This window comes from Brachyhypopomus gauderio, chromosome 7 (assembly GCF_052324685.1).
Source record: "Brachyhypopomus gauderio isolate BG-103 chromosome 7, BGAUD_0.2, whole genome shotgun sequence".
NCBI classification, from domain to species: domain Eukaryota; kingdom Metazoa; phylum Chordata; class Actinopteri; order Gymnotiformes; family Hypopomidae; genus Brachyhypopomus; species Brachyhypopomus gauderio.
The window spans coordinates 27,595,301-27,613,165 of record NC_135217.1 but is presented as its reverse complement, the minus strand read 5'-3'; the positions used below and the strand labels follow the sequence as shown (position 1 = coordinate 27,613,165).

At 42.1% G+C, this 17,865-nt stretch overlaps 1 protein-coding gene across 3 annotated transcripts; it reads left to right on the top strand.

Annotated features, from left to right (window-relative positions):
• Positions 1-2,270: 2,270 nt before the first annotated feature.
• On the top strand, positions 2,271-16,687 carry rgl2 (ral guanine nucleotide dissociation stimulator-like 2). Of its 3 annotated transcripts, XM_077012945.1 has the most exons (20): positions 2,271-2,480; positions 3,380-3,549; positions 7,967-8,014; positions 8,114-8,194; positions 8,686-8,852; positions 9,447-9,500; positions 10,303-10,496; positions 10,756-10,871; positions 10,963-11,178; positions 11,286-11,389; positions 11,753-11,837; positions 12,515-12,571; positions 12,667-12,753; positions 12,855-12,887; positions 12,987-13,108; positions 13,201-13,290; positions 13,849-13,942; positions 14,307-14,534; positions 14,967-15,081; positions 15,339-16,687. In XM_077012945.1, the coding sequence occupies exons 2-20, from the start codon at positions 3,391-3,393 to the stop codon at positions 15,518-15,520; spliced, it is 2,232 nt and encodes a 743-aa protein (XP_076869060.1). In that variant the 5' UTR covers positions 2,271-2,480; positions 3,380-3,390; the 3' UTR covers positions 15,521-16,687. The 3 variants fall into 3 exon arrangements, with proteins under 3 accessions (XP_076869060.1, XP_076869062.1, XP_076869061.1); XM_077012947.1 differs by lacking the exons at positions 2,271-2,480; positions 3,380-3,549 and adding an exon at positions 5,040-5,156; XM_077012946.1 differs by lacking the exons at positions 2,271-2,480; positions 3,380-3,549 and adding an exon at positions 6,371-6,896.
• The last annotated feature ends 1,178 nt before the right edge of the window (positions 16,688-17,865 follow it).

Here is a 17,865-nt window from a genome sequence, read left to right as displayed (position 1 = left end):
GGGAGGGAGACGGGGGGGGGGGGGGACCGACAGCACGGAGTGAGAACACCTTCTCATCTGTACAATGACCGACAACCTATGTGGATGCGCCAGTGTATTGTGGTTTTAGAGATCCAGTCTCTCTCGGTGTCTCAACAGCCCCATACAGGCGCCGGCCACTTACAAGTGTGCGGCTAATTAAGTGAAGTTTTGGACTGTCCTAATTGGTCCAGCAGAAGAGCGCCTTGGACTACTGGAGAAAGTTTGCAAACGCCCCACATGCCCGCTAAGTGGTTATTATTGTGTAACGAGTTATTTACTGCAATGGCTGTCTGGCAAACCAAACTGTTACATGTGATATGCGACCTACAGATTTCCTTTCAAATTAACATGTGTAAACTGGTCATACAAACAAGTGTATGACATATATCAGCCTGACTTCTCATTGTGAATCTGTATTTTTACAAGTAGTTGAATGATGATGATGATGATGATGATGATGATGATGATGATGATGATGATTATGATTATTATTATTATTATTATTACTATTATTATTATATTAAGTACATATTTTATTTTTATAGATTTGCTGGTATCTGACTTTATTAACAAATAATCCATCGGCTCACTTATTATGCCGCTTAGCTCTGGCTGGCTATAATGTTCATTCATGGAAATTCGTGGATCTACATAGGCTAATACTGACACTAAAGGACAACAGTATGTCAGCGTCGTGCCGTTGGACACATTTCTGGCGTTTTACAGATTTAAATGTATTTTTAGAATTAAAGAAGTTACTAGTAGATCAAGCATGATCATATTTTGAAAGTCTTAATATGCGGTAAAACGCAATTGTTTTGCAGATATCTATTCTTGTTGTGTTCAAAATGGCCTCTAGCAGGTCTTGAGAAAGCAAAGTGTCAATTCCTTAATAGCACACCAGAGGGCAAGCACAGTACGCTTATGCAAAATGAGAGCAACAAAAGAATCTCACATTATTTACCATATTAAATCACGTGTAATATGTAGCTTTTTGATCAATTACTTTGAACTTTCATAAACATTTCCATTACTTTCTATGAACCACTACCAGAACCTTGGTCTCAACTCCGTGAACTAAGTTTCATTTAACCAACGGCTCACTTAAACGCTTTATTTAGATAATCTTCTAAGTAATTTAAGTACATTTCAAATATGTTCATTTATTTCAACACAGAAAGACATTACAAAAGCTACAATCAATTGGCCTAATAAGTGAAGTTTAAAAAATCTGGCCTATGGGATATATATCTTTTGATCCTTAAAGATGATTAATATATGTTTCAGTATTAACATAGAACTATTCTACTTAGTTTTGGGGAAAACAGTCTGCAATTCGTCCGTTTACTTTCTTGACAATAACATTAAATATTATTAACATATAATTCTAATATGTTGACTGATACAGGTCCCATCAAAATAAATAGTAAGAGAATAACACCAAGATATATGTTCTGTTACCAAACAGGTTTGTTATCTATATAGTGTAAAATACACATTCACAATTGCCATACAATACTTGTATGACTGTAGTTACATGTTTTGTTGGGGTTGTGAACAGAACTCAGATTAATGAACTTCTATTCATTCACCTTATTGGAATTACTGAAAAGAATGATACTGATGTTTAGCGCGTCTCTATAATACCTTTCCAGACATTCTTTAAATCCTAAGGGCTTTGTCGTAGCTCACATTAAGGTTAACATGGAATTATACTGATATACTTAATGATGGATACAATAACAGAGTGAAATGTTGGAGTAATAAGACCTGTAGGTCTCAGTGTAATCCGGTTTCACCGAAGAATCATTAGGAGATATTTTTGTTCATGAACACGAAGCACATCACCCTTCGTCGTATAGTAGCTTCCAAAACGTTTTCATTGTTGTAGGGATCATTGCAGTATTTACATTGCTTTCCCTGTGTATCCTAAACCGTCCACGAACCCTTAGTGCTTTCTATGTAGGTGTTTACATATTTTTTCTCTTTGTTGAAAATGTATGAGCTCTAAAGTGCTTTCTATAGTTGCAAAGTCAGCAGCAAGTGCAGATTCTTCTCAGTCCATAACCACCTTAAGAACTGCATGCCGGTTTAAAACCACAAGCCACATTAAAAAAAAACTTTAGTTTTATTAATGCGGAATAACCTTTAGATTTAAGGAAAGACCAAAGCAACACAGAAACCTCCCCCTCCAACAAGCCCAGCGCCGAATGGCTGCTAGTCAGTCGTGAGGTGATGCACCAAACGTTGCGCTAAGCTCGCCGAGCGCACAAACTGACAGGAACTGCGCAGCCCGGAGGGAGGGTGCCGCTCGCAGGGACGCGTCCCATTCACCGCTGTAATCTGGCGATAAGGGCTGACAGGCGAACAGAAGGGCCGAGATATGGAACCAGAGAGACCCTGACTTCAGAGAAAACTGCTTACTGGAGCGGATGGACGCAGTACTGGTCCACTAGCAGGTATTTCGGCCGCGCTCAGTCTTCATTCTTTGACCGGTATCGCAGAGTGTATCGGCCGTAATGGGTTCTCGGAACGAGGGGTGGTCGTGTGCTAAAGGCTGGGTTCACTTGTGTTTTTAGGAAACGGTCATTATAACGCAGGTCGCGTCCTGTTTTCCTTCTACGTCCTCGGAATACCAGCCGGCGTTTTATAAAATCATACAGTTTACGGGCTTTTATTGCTTCCGGCCTGCATATGAAGTGTGCGTTAAGGCGACCGTAAGGGTGGACACCGGACACTGGGATATTCGCTCGCATTTGTTGAAAGAGAACATTATTTTCAAGCGGGGTGTGACCTAGTGCCAGGTTCTGCCTGCAAACTCATGCACAAATATTTTCAGACAGTCGCAAACATATGTACATAAATAGCCTAAGAGGTATTTAGAGTGACAGTTGAACCAGTAATTTGGAAAGTCTGTCCTCAATGAATAACTAACAAAGATATCTATAGAAAAAAAATTATAGAGTAGTTAAATGTGAGTCGAGTGGTCTGCTGTTATATTATTGCTGTTCATATAAACACATCATCAGAGCAAACAATGTTTCAAAAGAAACCAATACAGTTTTGTAAAAAGTTTTTTCCTTCCAATATACATCACTAGTGAGGCCAATGTGTCCCTTCGTGTTCCTGAAAGAGATCTTTATCTTAGTTTAATCAAAATACCAGAGGAGGAAAGAGGAAAGAGGAGTGGTCGAAATTCAAATTTGAAGTCACTGCTCGCCATGGGGAAATGTAAATTGTGTAAACAAATGAGCCGCCAGAGCCGATGACAACGTTATGGCGTAGTGGACCACAGCTGGGCTGTATAGCGCCCCGTTTCGGCTTTCTTAACTAGTATGTGCGTGTTCTCTCCCCTTAGTTGGCACCACCATGCTCCCCCGAAGTATGCGGACGGCTGGGGTCGACCTACCGGGTGTAGGGTCCAAAGACGTGCCTCTCATCAGCTACCGGCCTTTACAGACAGAGACGGACAGTCATACTGACCAGTCAGATAAGGAGTTGGACACCAGAGAATACGCCTCCTCACAGGTGATATCATTGGTGATATTACAGATTGTATTGCTTGTTTGTTTTTTCTGCATTTTTCAGTTTTTTTTTCATCAGATAGTCAGAAAGGTGCAATTACAGCTTACCGCCATCAAAAGGCACTGTTAGCTCCGCTATTTGTCACATCAGGTTTTAGCTATAGGTTGTGAACAAATTTATTCAACAAACTGGAAAAGTTTCAGATCAAAAGTTACCACATATTGTTCACAATGTACAATGACAGTTTATAAATACATTTAAGAAACGATTTCCTTCTGATTTTTGTGGGTAAATATTTGCTGCAGCTGGCCAAAATTAAAGGGAAGTCCGCTACAGAGATCAGCTTGTAACCTCAAGTTTTACACAATGACATGCTCGAATTTTGCTTCTATGTGTTAAGAAATGTAGAGGAAGTTTATTTTTAGGTTGTAGTGAGTGCACACCAATGTGTCATCTGACATATTTTTCACGTCGATTGTTGTCTCTTCCACTCATACTAACAATGAGGCGTGTTGCTGCTCACTGTCAACTGTTATGCCCCCTGCTGTGTATCCATCGGCTACATCATCTACATATTTATGTACGCTCCATACAGTGCCATTAAGCTTAACAAATGATTTAAATGGGATTTCTCAGATTACCAGTTTCCAATGCAGTCTGTGAGGTTCCTTTAATCGCGCTGTAACATCATGGGGGCTGAATCCACTGCTGTGTCAAAAGGCTGTGTACCCTGAGCAACTGTAACACTTTGATCATACTACCTAAAAAAAGAAGTCACACTAACTCAAGAACGTAGATCACAACCCCCCCCCCCCCCCCCCCCCCCCCAAGTTCCTCCGCTCCTATCACATGACCCAAGCTACTTGTGGGCCTCGGGTAAATAATGCAGTGGGGTCCATGGTAGAAGACAGTGGTTCTTTTGTGCGGAGGGTGCTCAGATGACATGGTGGAGGCCATAGAGCATTCAACAGGCTGCAACTAGACGCTAGCAACCCCCCTCCCCCCCAGTCATTAATAAAACTGGCAGAGTGAATATCTAGCTGAATATCTATCTCTGACTCACCATAGTACACATATACATATATGTGTGTGTGGAGTTCTGTAGTTCTGAGCTGGAGCTGTTTAGGTAAAACAAACTCTGTTAACCCAGTTTAGCTGTAGGGTTCTTAGATTGCCCTCGGGTGTGTGTCTCCATTTGTGTCTGGAAGTCTGCTCTGAAAGTCTCATCCAGTATTACAACAGAAAAGTGTTAAGGCAGAGACACTGTAATTAGCTGGACTTCAGCAGTGATGCTGTTAAAACATTATATGAATGTTAATCATTATGAGCACCCAGTACTGGCATAAGTGATCTAGGTCTTTCTTCCGAATAAACACGATCACACAGAGAAGATAAGAAGATAAGTTAATCCTGAATCAACACCCTTATTCTGACTCAGATATTGAATCTGGAGAGGGGGAGAAGAGTGTGAGAAGAGTGGAGAGAAGAGTGTGAGAAGAGTGTGAGAAGAGTGGAGAGAAGAGTGTGAGAAGAGTGTGAGAAGAGTGGAGAGAAGAGTGTGAGAAGAGTGGAGAGAAGCTTGAACAGACAGGAGGGAAGAGGAAGACGAGGTATTCATGGAGGGAACGAGAGCAGAAACATGGGAGCTGTAAATAGTCCCGTGTAATGTATTTATGATCAGAGCGCTGCTGTAAAGATAAGCCCTTTGTACTGAAGTTACTGTAGTTTTGCTGCAAATTCACAGTAGAAAAGTATCAAGTCTAAAACGAAAACCTAGGTGGGCAGAAACTCAATTATTATGCTGAGAAAGTCTTTTAAGGTTCAAAACCTTTTTCCTGTTGTTTTTGTCCCAAGGTTGCAGTTAATTTGGGAGGGTAAGGGAAAAGAGAGAGAGTGAGGGAGTGAGAGAGAGTATCGAGGGAAAATGGGCACCGTGACACAACAGTATGTCCTGTTTCCTGTGTTTGTCCACACTTATTTTGCACTTCCTGTAGCCAGAGAGAGGAGATGGAAACAGAGAGACAAGGCTGTTTTTGAGCAATGGGAACCCATCAAAGCACTGTTTGAAAAGCAAAATGTGTTGAAGAATTTAAATAATTTAAATATTAATGCAGAAGCCTGACTTCTTATTAGATTCTATTTTTAACATACATCACAATAACAAACTACGCAAAGTCAGTAATGAAACATTCAGAAGATACAGGCCATGAGTGATCTCTGACGCCTTTCGTATTTCTTCCAAGGGGAACATATCTTTAGACACAAGGGTGCAGTCTTTCAATCTTCAACCCCTGAGTCAACTTACACAGCAAATTCCCACTGTGGATTTAACTCATACAGTGTTTCTTTATTTCCAATTGGACCTAAATGAACACCACAGTTTCTGAACTGTAGATTATATAAATTCTGGAGATTTCCATGTGTAATGTAAATCCAATAAACCAATTTGATCTCTAAAAGATCAGACAGGGATTTGGTTGAATTTCCTGAGTGTTAAAGGTGCTGCTGTAACCAAACCGTGCCCTATTCCTTTTCTTGATCTGTTATAACTGTTCACATGCATGTAAAAAATTCTTACAGGTTTGCATTAGCAAGAACATTCTTGAGAAATGTTATTGACTGTTATTAACAACGCTATTACAGACCTGAGATCCAGTGGACTGCTGTTGCCTGAGTTAACAGTCCTCTCCCCACTGTGCCAATATGTTCTGTTTAACTAGTCTGGTTCATATAAACAGAAACTGACATGGCTTAGGTCTGCTTATAATCGTGATATTAATGAACAGCTATGAATCTTTTTATTAAAATAATGTACATTGGATGCAAGTCTGGAATTTCTCCAGACTTTGGGGGATTCTCTATTTGTAAAACAATAATCTCAATAATGTCTCATTTGTGTCCTTTATACTGCTGTCAAACAGGTTTGTCAACTTTTTGTGGAGTGAGAAAGAGGGGGTGAGAGTATGACCATGTGAGATAAACAGAGAGAAGGAGAGAGAAGGAGAGAGAGAGAGAGCAAAAGAGAGAGAGAGAGCAATGGCTGCAGGCAGCGTTTGTGCAAGCCAGTGTGCATGAGTGAGTTACGGGTGTGCCCATGTGACGTGTTCTGTAGGAGTCGTCTTAGTGACAAGCTCAGGTGTGTTCGCAGCGCCACGCCAGAGAGTGTGTGTGCGAGAAAAGGGAAGCAAAGGACAAAGAGACCACTCAATCAGACGGCCGCTCTGAGAACGAATGGAGAGGACGAAAGGATCTTCTGAATCTCATGTAGACACCTGAAGGGGACAGTGATTCCTCGGGGCTGTGTGCGTTAACAGGAAGCTGCCACGTTTTTGCCAGTCCAGGCTTGTTGAGTAAGTTAGAATTCCCCTTTTTGATTACCAAGTTATTGGAAGTGCACCTTAGTGAAACTTCCCTGTAAACATGAGAAGTGGGCACATGGCTTGGCTTTGGATTAACAGGTTATGTCCATGTGTGAGGCTTTGAACAAGCAACACACCGCTTGTTGCTCAGAGCCGGGGGGGTAACACATTTATGCAGTGGTTTGGTTAACGGCTCTTTCTTTGTGAGCCATTGGAGATTGTTTCTGATTAAAGTAAAGTAACCATACTTTGGACATGAATTAGACCCGAATTGACACAATGATGTCATCTGTTATGTTTTACTAGAAAACCACCATATTGTATTATTAAACTTTTTGGAATTTTCACTGATGCATGTCTTTTGTGTGTCTGATGCATGAGACATTGTGATTTGTTTGTGCGTGGGCTGTGATGTCATGTTTTCTGTCTCATGAATACTTCATGATGGAAAATCATGGCCAGTGCCAGACCATTGCGAACAAGGCATCAAATAATACATGACTGTACAGCCGCAGGTCCACAGGTCTCCGAATTCTCTTTCCTTCTGATAATGGCATCGCTGGGGCAGAGCCTTAATTCATGTGATCTTGACTTGCACATAAGGCAAAACTGTTGAAGCGCTCCATTTTTGTTTGACAGTGTGGAAATATGATGGATTGCCAGAGTCTCCGAGGGCCTTAATGTCAAATGCAATCCACTCCGCTCTTTATGGTCTTGCCTCAGTCTGAATACAGCGACTGTTTCAGTGAAAATGGTGTTTTGTCACAGTTCGCCTGCAAGCTTGACAGTGGTGTACTCCGGGTTTTACTTGGAGCTGTGTCTGAGTTATGGAGTGGTTTAAGGTCGGGGATTAGGCGGCCAGCTGTTGCCAGCTTTGGCAGGGAAAAATGATTTTCAGATGCTTATGTCAACAGACACCTGTGAACAACAGTTTCTGCTATCAGTGGTCCTTGAAAGTGCAGACGCTACCGGTGGATTTGCACTGCACCCACGGCTGGTACGTTATGGCTCAGTGCATAGGGCCATGCCATCCTCAACCCTGTCAACACTATGATTCGCAGGTCGAGGCATCCCCCATGAAGACTACCTGGTACTGTCCACTCAACCTGGTGAGCACGCTCTCTCCTGCTTGAGAGAATCTTGTGTATAGATCAGAATTTGCAGCCGATGTGTTATTATTGGTTTATTAATCTCTCACTCTGTTTCAGTCCACTGTGTCTGAGAAGGAGGAGGATGGCATAGTTTACACGGTGATCGTCAAGCCCCAGCAAGGAGGCCCCAGCCTTCAGGCAAGCCCCCCATTCACTGCATATTCCATCTCCCGACACCAGTCTCAACACCAGTCCACACGTAACAACTCACTAACCTAGAAGTACCATTTGTACCATTAACAGTAGGACCAAGTAGTACCATTAGTGCTGCTACACCCACGTTCCTCCAGCAGTTCACCAAAGCTACTAATCATGACCCTCTTTCCCATAAATATCGCGAAAACACAGACCATCTATAAATGGTAGAGTGAGCCTTACACTGAACACTCTCTCTCATTTAAGATGATCTTAACACTATAGTGATTTTGGGAAATGGTGCCCACTGCAGTAACACTGGTGGCTTTACGCTGGTGCAGCTAATGACCTAACTCCATGGAAGACTCCTCCTCACCTCCTTCCTCCATGGAAGACTCCTCCTCACCTCCTTCCTCCATGGAAGACTCCTCCTCACCTCCTTCCTCCATGGAAGACTCCTCCTCACCTCCATCTCTCCTCTCTCTCTCCCACAGTCTGCAGGCCTCCGCTCCCAGTGCGTGAAGGCCGGCACGGAGGAGAAGCTGGTCCTTCACCTCCTCCACTCATACTCCATGGAAGACTCCTCTTTCATCACCATCTTCCTCTCCACCTATCGTTCCTTTACCTCCACACAGAGGGTGCTGGACATCCTGACAGACAGGTAGGACTCTGGAGTCTAGAAGACAGCACAGACCTGTTACAAGCTGTACTCAGAGGTTTTAGAAAATAATAAAGTTATGGTTAGAAAAAAATATCTTAACAACTGCATGAGTAATAACCGTAATAATCATACATAGGTTTTGTGTCTTGCGGACACAAAATACTTATGATTTTGAATTCCTAACATTATAGCTTGATGCAAAGAGGACTGTGTGTTATACAGGAGGTTAAAAGACTTGAAATGGCAATAGGCTCACTTAGACAGTACTGAAGAACAGCTTTGCATTCAGTTGGCAACATCTTTGTTGAGATGTACTGGCATGAATTATAGCACATAGAAAGCCAAAGCATGTTCTGTACACAGCGGTAATTTAAAGTGCTTTACATAAACAATAAGAGCACACAGACAGTAAGAAAATTCATTTATGTAGACAAATGCAAGGAAGTATTTTAAATAAATGAAATAAAGATAAAAATAATACAAAAATAATACTTAAAGTAAGTTTACTAGTTTAATTAAAGGCCCAAGAGATGTTTTCGTTCTGGATTTAAAAATGGGAAGGTTTCAGCATATAATGTTTCTGTTTTTACTCAGACTGGAAAATCCACCAGGGGAAAGCAGCGGTCCAACCCGTCAAGCCTTTAACAAGTAAGCACATCTGCTTATATAATTAAACTTTAAAATGAAAGAGCAATATTACTTATGAGTACATGAGAACATGAGAACAGACAGAGAAGTATTTAAGTCCACTAATTAGTATACCTGCCCTCACATCCTGAAGCGTATAAACCAGCATTCCCTGGCGCCAGCCTCTGAATACCACAAACAATGCATTTGGACAGAAGCCCTACAAAAACACACCTCAACTAATAAGTGCTAAACCAGCCCTTAATTAAATGAATCAGCCGTGCTTATTGCAGGGAACTGCCTAGAATGTACGCCATTGTGGTCTGGAGTCTGAGAACGCTTAATCCAAACTGTGAGACCCTTCTTCCTCAGACACAATGGAAATGGAACTCATAGCACATTTTCCTTCCTTAGTGTGACGTATTTTGGACTGAAACAGGATATTGGGGTGGGACTGCAGTTTATACACCGCCACATGATTGGATCATGAAAACAGATAATTATTTTATATTGGCTGATATTAGTTTTTCTTGCCATGGTGATGTAGCTCAAAATTGGAAGATGTTGTAGGTGAGCAAGTCAATACATTCTAATTGAGGATGTATTTATGTATTTCTAAAACAGTATGTATTTACCATCATGAAACCACATGACCAAAACTGTAAACTAACAAGGCAAAATAGGTTCCTTTTGATTCCGGTTAATGTTTAACGTCGACTGTGTGTGTGTCGTCAACACCCTTGCGCGTGTATGCAAAGTGGTGTGGATTTGTAAAGCCGTGTCTCACGTTACACTGGGCCTGGCCTGGTCTGTGTGTGTCCAGAGCTGCGTGCACCGTCTTCAGCACGTGGCTGAGCGAGTACCCAGAGGACTTCCGCTCGCTGGGGGAGCCAGCGCGGTTGCTCCGTCTCGCCCCGCTGCTGCCCTCTGAGGCCCCCGGGGCGGAAATCAGGAGCAGACTGCTCCGGATGGCCGAGGAGCTGAGCGAGAGGTCACTGATCGAAGACCACCTTCCAGGTTAGACTGCACACAGAGAACGGTGTCTTAATGCAGGGCATTTTCTGGCTTACCAGGCCAAATGTCTTCACAAACGTTCCCTCAAAATATTTGAATTAGATCAGAAGGACAGAACTTCAGATATTACTCAAAGCATCAAATTCAGGTTAAAATGAGATTACTGAGGCCACATTACACTGTACAGCCTTGTTTTCTTATTTAACTTTAGGATACAATACAATTCTGGCAACTCATTAAATTCAGGATATGCAACTTGCAGATTCTACCACCACTTCGCCCAAGACATCTCCTCCTGACCCTTCGAAGTTTGAAGCCACCAGCATCCTGGGATTTCCTTCTAGTGTGATAGCAGAGCAGCTGACCAAGATCGAGACTGTGAGACTTCCTCCAGCACTAGGGCCTGATGTTCATTTGAGTCTTGCACTTTGCACACATACCGCATTCATCAGCTTGTCTTGTCCTTCAGGAGCTGTTTCTGAAGCTAGTTCCCTACCACTGCCTGGGCTCGCTGTGGTCTCAACGTGATAAGAAAGGAAAGGAAGGGCAGTGCTGGTCAGTACGAGCGACGGTGCGTCAGTTCAACCGCCTGGCCAACGCCGTCACCGCCTCCTGCCTCTGGCAGACAGACCTGAAGACCCAGCAGAGGTCACGTCTCCTGGAGAAATGGATCAGCGTAGCCGAGGTCCAAACCCTCACAGCCCCGCAGATCTTTAAGGGTCACAGTGTACCTGTAGAATCTACGTGCGACCACAGACATCTCTAATCTTCTAGTTATATTTTTCTGGACAGGTGTGTCGAGCTAGGAAGAACTTCTCGTCCCTGTATTCCATTGTGTCAGCCCTGCAGAGTAACCCCATCCACAGACTGAGGAAAACCTGGCAAGAAACAGACAGGTGTGTGTCTGATCTCCACAATGGAGATCACGACGTAGAAAGCTTTGGTAGCCAAGGAATGAGAAGAAGCAGTAGTATGTTATGTGGGGTGGAAAAGAAACGTTGAAAACTGTAATTGCGTAAAACTAATAGCGTAATAGGTGTCTTTATAATTCTAATAATGCCGATTCTTTATTACATTTTTTTGGATTATTATTGCTCTCAGAAATACAATAACATTAATAAGTGATAACATTAATGTCTGTGTACGCATCCTGATTGTGAGCGGGTTTCATGTTTACTGGGTGTGGCGTCTTGGGTCAGTGTAGGGTTAAGCAGACGGCTGGCTGAAAGGTCACAAACTGTGTCGGTGTGCTCCGATAGGGAGGCGGTGAAGCGATACGAGGAGCTGGCCTACATCTTCTCAGAGAAAGACAACTACTCCCAGAGCCGTGAGCTCCTGAAAGAAGTGAGTTGCAAGTGAGCACAAAGGTTCCTATTCAGGAACATTGTTACTCTTCTCCGACATCACATTCCCGCCTCCGCAGAGCTGAGCTACCGAACGCAGCGCTGGCCACCGCGCGGGCCGCTTTCCCCCGAGCGCGGCCCGTCATGGGCTGTCTTCACACCACAGTCGACAGTACCAGAAGAGCGGAGAACTGATAATAAAGGACAGTAAGGATAAGAAATAAGATGACACATAGAAACGGCCACTTACCGCCAGTCGTGCGAGATCATGGAGGCAGATGCGATTGGTAGACTGAGGTGTCAGCAAGTTTGAAAACATGTGTAGGTGTTAGTAGGTATTCGTTTTGCCCGTTTATGTCACCCTGTTACAGACAGCTTTGTGAGTTTGCTTTCTGGTGACATCAGGGATTGCTCTGGTTATGTTTGCATTCTGTTAAGTGTTGGTAAATCTATGCATTGATTTACTATACTGGTAAAGTAATAATAGAATTGGCCTTGTGTGGAAATAAATAGCAATTCTAATTCTCATGAGCCCGCAGTGCACAGACTGCAGTAACTGCGGTGCTTTTAGGCTGAGGGCAACTACCAGCATTGAGTAATTATGCAAAAATTATATTATATACTTATCACATATGAACTGCTAGTCTATGATAATAGTTTAATAATAGTCTTCTACAGGAGGGAACTTCTAAATCAGCTAACGCAGACCCTAAAATCAACAACAGAAGACACACGGTGAGTATTCCCAGCGAGTACGTTGCATTGTAGCTGCTTCACCCAGAATTTGGACAACGGTGTGGTGAAGAGTGACTCCCTGTTCCTGTCCACAGTCCAGTGCTCAGGGCACCGTGCCGTACCTGGGTATCTTCCTGACCGACCTCACCATGCTGGATGCCGCTGTGAAGGACAGACTGGAGGTGAGGCGTCTCGCGTAGCAGGAAAGCTGTGGTCCTCAGCAGCACTCTACAAGAATACTGGCATGTCCAGCTGTGAGCAAACATTCATTTTCTCTCCTCAGAATGGCTACATCAACTTTGACAAAAGGCGAAGGGTACGTTTTATTTCTCTTTGTTCGCCCGGCATGCGTCGCTGGTATCTTTCGTGAGACCAGTGGCTAATGGGGAGGTTGATTTTGCTTTCAACTCAAAAGGAGTTTGAGGTCCTCGCCAAAATCCGACTGCTCCAGTCGTCCTGCAGACACAGCACGTTCCGAACAGACGAGTCGTTTTTGCACTGGTACCACAGTGTGCCTACGCTCACCGAAGAGGAAAGGTGAGTTCTGATGTGTCGTCGGCTGTATCATTAATTAAACAACCTGTAGTTGTATACAAAAAAATTTACCCAGTGAATGTTATTTGACACAGCTACAGACTGTCCAATCAGATCGAACCTCACAGTGAGCCAAGCCCTGGCCGTGTACCACACCCAATGGTGGTCATCACAGAGTGTGCTGAGTAAGGCCCACCTCACACTCTCATATTTAACCTCCCTTCACATTTGAATCACCTTCTCACAGTCATGGAGGTTTCCAAACCCACTCAACACCTGTTTCATCATAAAAATGCATCTCAGAGGTCATTTCAGTATTTTAAAGTTACCAGGCATACATCTGACATATTATTTACACAGTTTTAGGACAATTTAAGCAACAAACTTCAAGTAGTAAAATTGTAGGCAGTGATATTAGTTACATTGGCAAAATCACTCCCTAGGGTCTCAACTTACATTCATTCAGTTGGTGAGATTGAATGGTAGTGCTGAACAAAGTTTCATAGTTTTTGCAGTGGAATAAAGAAACTAGCAGCATATACACACACTGTGCAAAGTATCTGCGGTGCATGCAAAAATCCATGTGTTTGTCTTCCTGCTATTAGTGCTCTTTGTTTGGAAACTCCACGGATTTCTGTCTGTTCAGGATAAATCCTGTAAACAGCACACCTAGCTGAGTGCAGTTTGTGACAAATTGGATTGTTCTGTTCTCCATTTTGCTTCTGGCTCTCTCTTTCTCTAAGTGCTCTCTCCGCTGTGACAAGCGCTGTTGTTGATGCTGATGGAATATTTGATTTCCCCTCGCCTGTCAATCACTTGCTCTCCAAGCTTGCCAAGGTAAAGACCAGAAAGTGTGTCGCAATTGGATTACATTGCTTTGCTGGTTTATTTAAGACCTAATCTCTATTTCCACAATCAGCACGTTTTGGAGTCATGCCGTTAGGATTTTCTCATTATTATTATTTTTTTCTCCTTTTTGATGGGGAAACCATTGAAGGCCTTTATTCTGATCCAGCTCATCATTCATCCTGGAATTTTAATGGTTGTTGTTAAAATATACAAAAGAGCAAATTTTTATTTTAACTTTGCTCATTTGTGTCTTTATCTCTTTTTGCCTCCATGAACCACCTTAATTTTTTGTTTATGATGTCAGTAAGTATCTTTATCATTATCCCTCTATTACCATAACCTGTTATTTCAGCATATGAAATCCCCCTCCGTTTCCTGTCTGGATGTTGATTCGTCCCCACCGCCCAATGATCCTACCCCCTCTGCACTGACCACACCCACTAATGTCATCAAATCACATCGTCGATCCGTGTCCTGTGGCAACACTCCCTCCAATAACACTCCAGGGGCGGGGCCAGATATGAGGATCCTCAAGATACGGATGGATTTGCACGATGGCAATTTATATCGAAGCATTCTGGTACTATCACACAGAATTTGCTTGCATGTACACTGAAGAATTATACACTGAAGAGTGTTATGTATCATTTTGCAATGACATTTGTATTCCCAAGCAAACATGCCCTTGCAAATATGCAAATTTAACTGCTTCATCCTAGAAAGGAGATCCGAAAGATTTGGTCGTGTTTAGTTTGTAATGAAGGTTAATCTCGTTAATCTGAAAGATTTGGCCGTGTTTAGTTTGTAATGAAGGTTACTCGTTAATCTGAAAGATTTGGCCGTGTTTAGTTTGTAATGAAGGTTACTCGTTAATCTGAAAGATTTGGCCGTGTTTAGTTTGTAATGAAGGTTACTCGTTAATCTGAAAGATTTGGCCGTGTTTAGTTTGTAATGAAGGTTAATCTCGTTAATCTCCTTGTTTCACATCTCTCTCCCTGCTTCATTGTCTCAGGTCACTAGTAATGACAAAACCCCCACTGTAATCAGCTCCGCATTAGAAAAGCACAACCAAGACCCCCGTGATGCCTCCAAGTATGAACTCATCCAACTGCTTCCTGAAGGAAAAGGTAAGCTCACACCTTTTCCTCTTCCTTTACATCCTATCCCTTTAATTCACAAAGACAACAGTCTAGCGAAAAATGCTAACATGGCAAAAATGCTTTCATGTTCTCTTATCTTTGACTTACCATCAGTCCAGAGTTTGCTGAATTGTTTCATTCAAACCTGTAAAGGAACACCGAGCCTCCAATCCAAAACCTTGTATTTTCTCCATAACTGCATTTCTTGGTGTTAGGAATTCTTTCTCTTTTTTTCCAATGGACAGAGCTGACAATACCTGCTACTGGAAATGTCTTCTACGCTATGACCTCAGCCAGCGTGGACTTCCTCTTGAGAAGGCGAGGGGGTAACACACCAACTGGCTCTCCATCACTAAACAACGAAACCAGTGCCACATTCCCACGCATCAAGGCTAAGGGACGGAGACTGGTTCGCACACTCTTTTAACACACACAACATTTGTGCTAGTGAAAGCATTTTCAGTTCAACAGATAGAAATGTAAATGTTAAGTCTAAATGGTAGTGCCTATCCTAAAGTCCTATTGGATCATTTCTACTTTAGATATAGGTATGGAAACAATGTTTGACGATCAGCTAACAAAATTACATCCAGCAAAAACATTGAAATTTTTCAAGTGTGACAATTTCAAGAATAGAGACTGATATAACTGATGTCATAACTCATTCAGGGTACTTTTCTACCTCTACAGTAGCAAAACCATTAGCTTCAGCTAATCCATGAGAATACCACAGATTGCAAACCACGATAGAACAGATTAATGTATGGCACTTAAGGGTACTTACCATACAGGTTAAAACATGCCTTACAGTGAACTGTTAATAATGGTATAATGTTTACCACACTGCACCCACACAATGACTTCCTATAAGGTGCAATGTAAAAACAAAAAAACAAAACACAAAATCACTGCCGATAGTATACCTTCTCACCAAATATGCAAACACACCTTTTGAATGAGCTGTGGTTGTGACTATGTCAAATGTCTGTTGCTTAGAAACAATTGTAAATGGAATAATCTACCAACACTGTCCGACATCACTTCGCTTATTATGGTTTCATTATGGCAGTCATTAAGGTTACTTTCTTTAAGTAAATAAAATGGGTGTTAGGCTGCACGGCTGTTAAAATATGACACTGCACAAACTAGGGGGCGCTCCTGAGAGAGCAACACTAAGTCAATCCCTCTGCGTTAAACTACATCTCGTCACACCATTAGCTTTGCAGTAGTACCTGTACAGTGACTATGTGGCTTTAAAACAAGCTCACTCTTCAGTTCCTATGATGCCTGTGCTATCACCAGGATCTCATGGTGCTCTTGAAGTCATTTACGCTCTGAAGCACTTGAGGTCTTAGTGCAGGACAGAGGAGCCAGCGCCGTGCCGTGTGAATGTTTCTCGGTGTTCGTGGTGAAGTGCCTTGTTACTGGGTGCTCTTGCTTATTTGCAAATATAACAAAGCGTGTGCTGCTGTGTTGCTCAGGATAAGCTAATGTTGTACATTCTTTTCTGTATAGTCACAAGCTGGATTCTGACACGTTGATGCATTATATGCCACCTATTCTTGTATGCAATAAATTTTCATTTTGATACATATTGGCTTTCCTTAAAATTGCATCATAGAATGAATGTTCTGAATGTGTCTGAACTTCCACCATCCATTTTATTTTACTGAATACATTCAGTGTAATTCACTTGAAATCACCACTGCCAGTAAGTTCAATTTCTACCATATAAACTGTTTAAACCTTAGAACACATAATAGAATATTTACTGCAGTCCATAGACACTCAAGACAATAGGCTGATTTGTGGTTTTGCTTTTGTACAAATAAGCACATAACATCTAAAATTAACTAATTATGAGGTTAAAGTACAGAATATCAGCTTAAATGGACATATTTACTTATATATATATATATATATATATATATATATATATATATATATATATATATATATATATATATATATATATACACACACAGGTGACTTGCATAGGAATCACAATTCATATTGTAGCCACTGTATAGACTTGTAGACTCATGGCAGTGAGGCGTATTCACTTTGTTCTGGGAGCCAGGCCTTCAGTCTTCACAGAAATGCAGGTTCAGGTCAGCTGACTGCCTTGGCCGGTCTTGAACATTCCACCCTGAAACCCTTTGGCTTTGCTCTGTGTCATCATGACACTAGCGCGGTCTTCTGCCATTTACCCAGATTAGTGGTGCATTCTTGCGCCTTAACAGTATACCGCTCTCATGACCAGCCACATGATGGTCTGCTCTACGTGCATATCTTCTTCTTTGGTTGTTGTGTTGAGAAGCAACACTGTCAATTTCTTTTGATTTTAAATGGCAGGACTATAAGTAAAATGCCCCATAATGTCTGCACAGTTCAGCTTGGGGGCGTGTACCCTTGCGTTAAAGCTGAGACTCAGCACTTTAATGTCACAGTGGTCTTAGCCAAGATGCTTGAGTACAGCACCAGTTCAGCACCATCAGTTTTGAATAGTGACAGCAAACAAAAAATGTTTTTCTTTATGTGCAGTGTGCAGTAATGTCCCAAAATTACGACTAAGTTTAAGAGCTGTAATTCTGTCAAGAAGTACTTTTTGTGTATTCTGAACACCACAGCTGACTGCATCTTGTTTTCTGGATTACACCTTTCCATGATCTCTATTCGACTCACATGAATTTATTCAGAACTATAAAGAAGTATAATCCACACTAAGGCATCTGATCTGACTGCTGATCACAACTACATACATCTTATTTT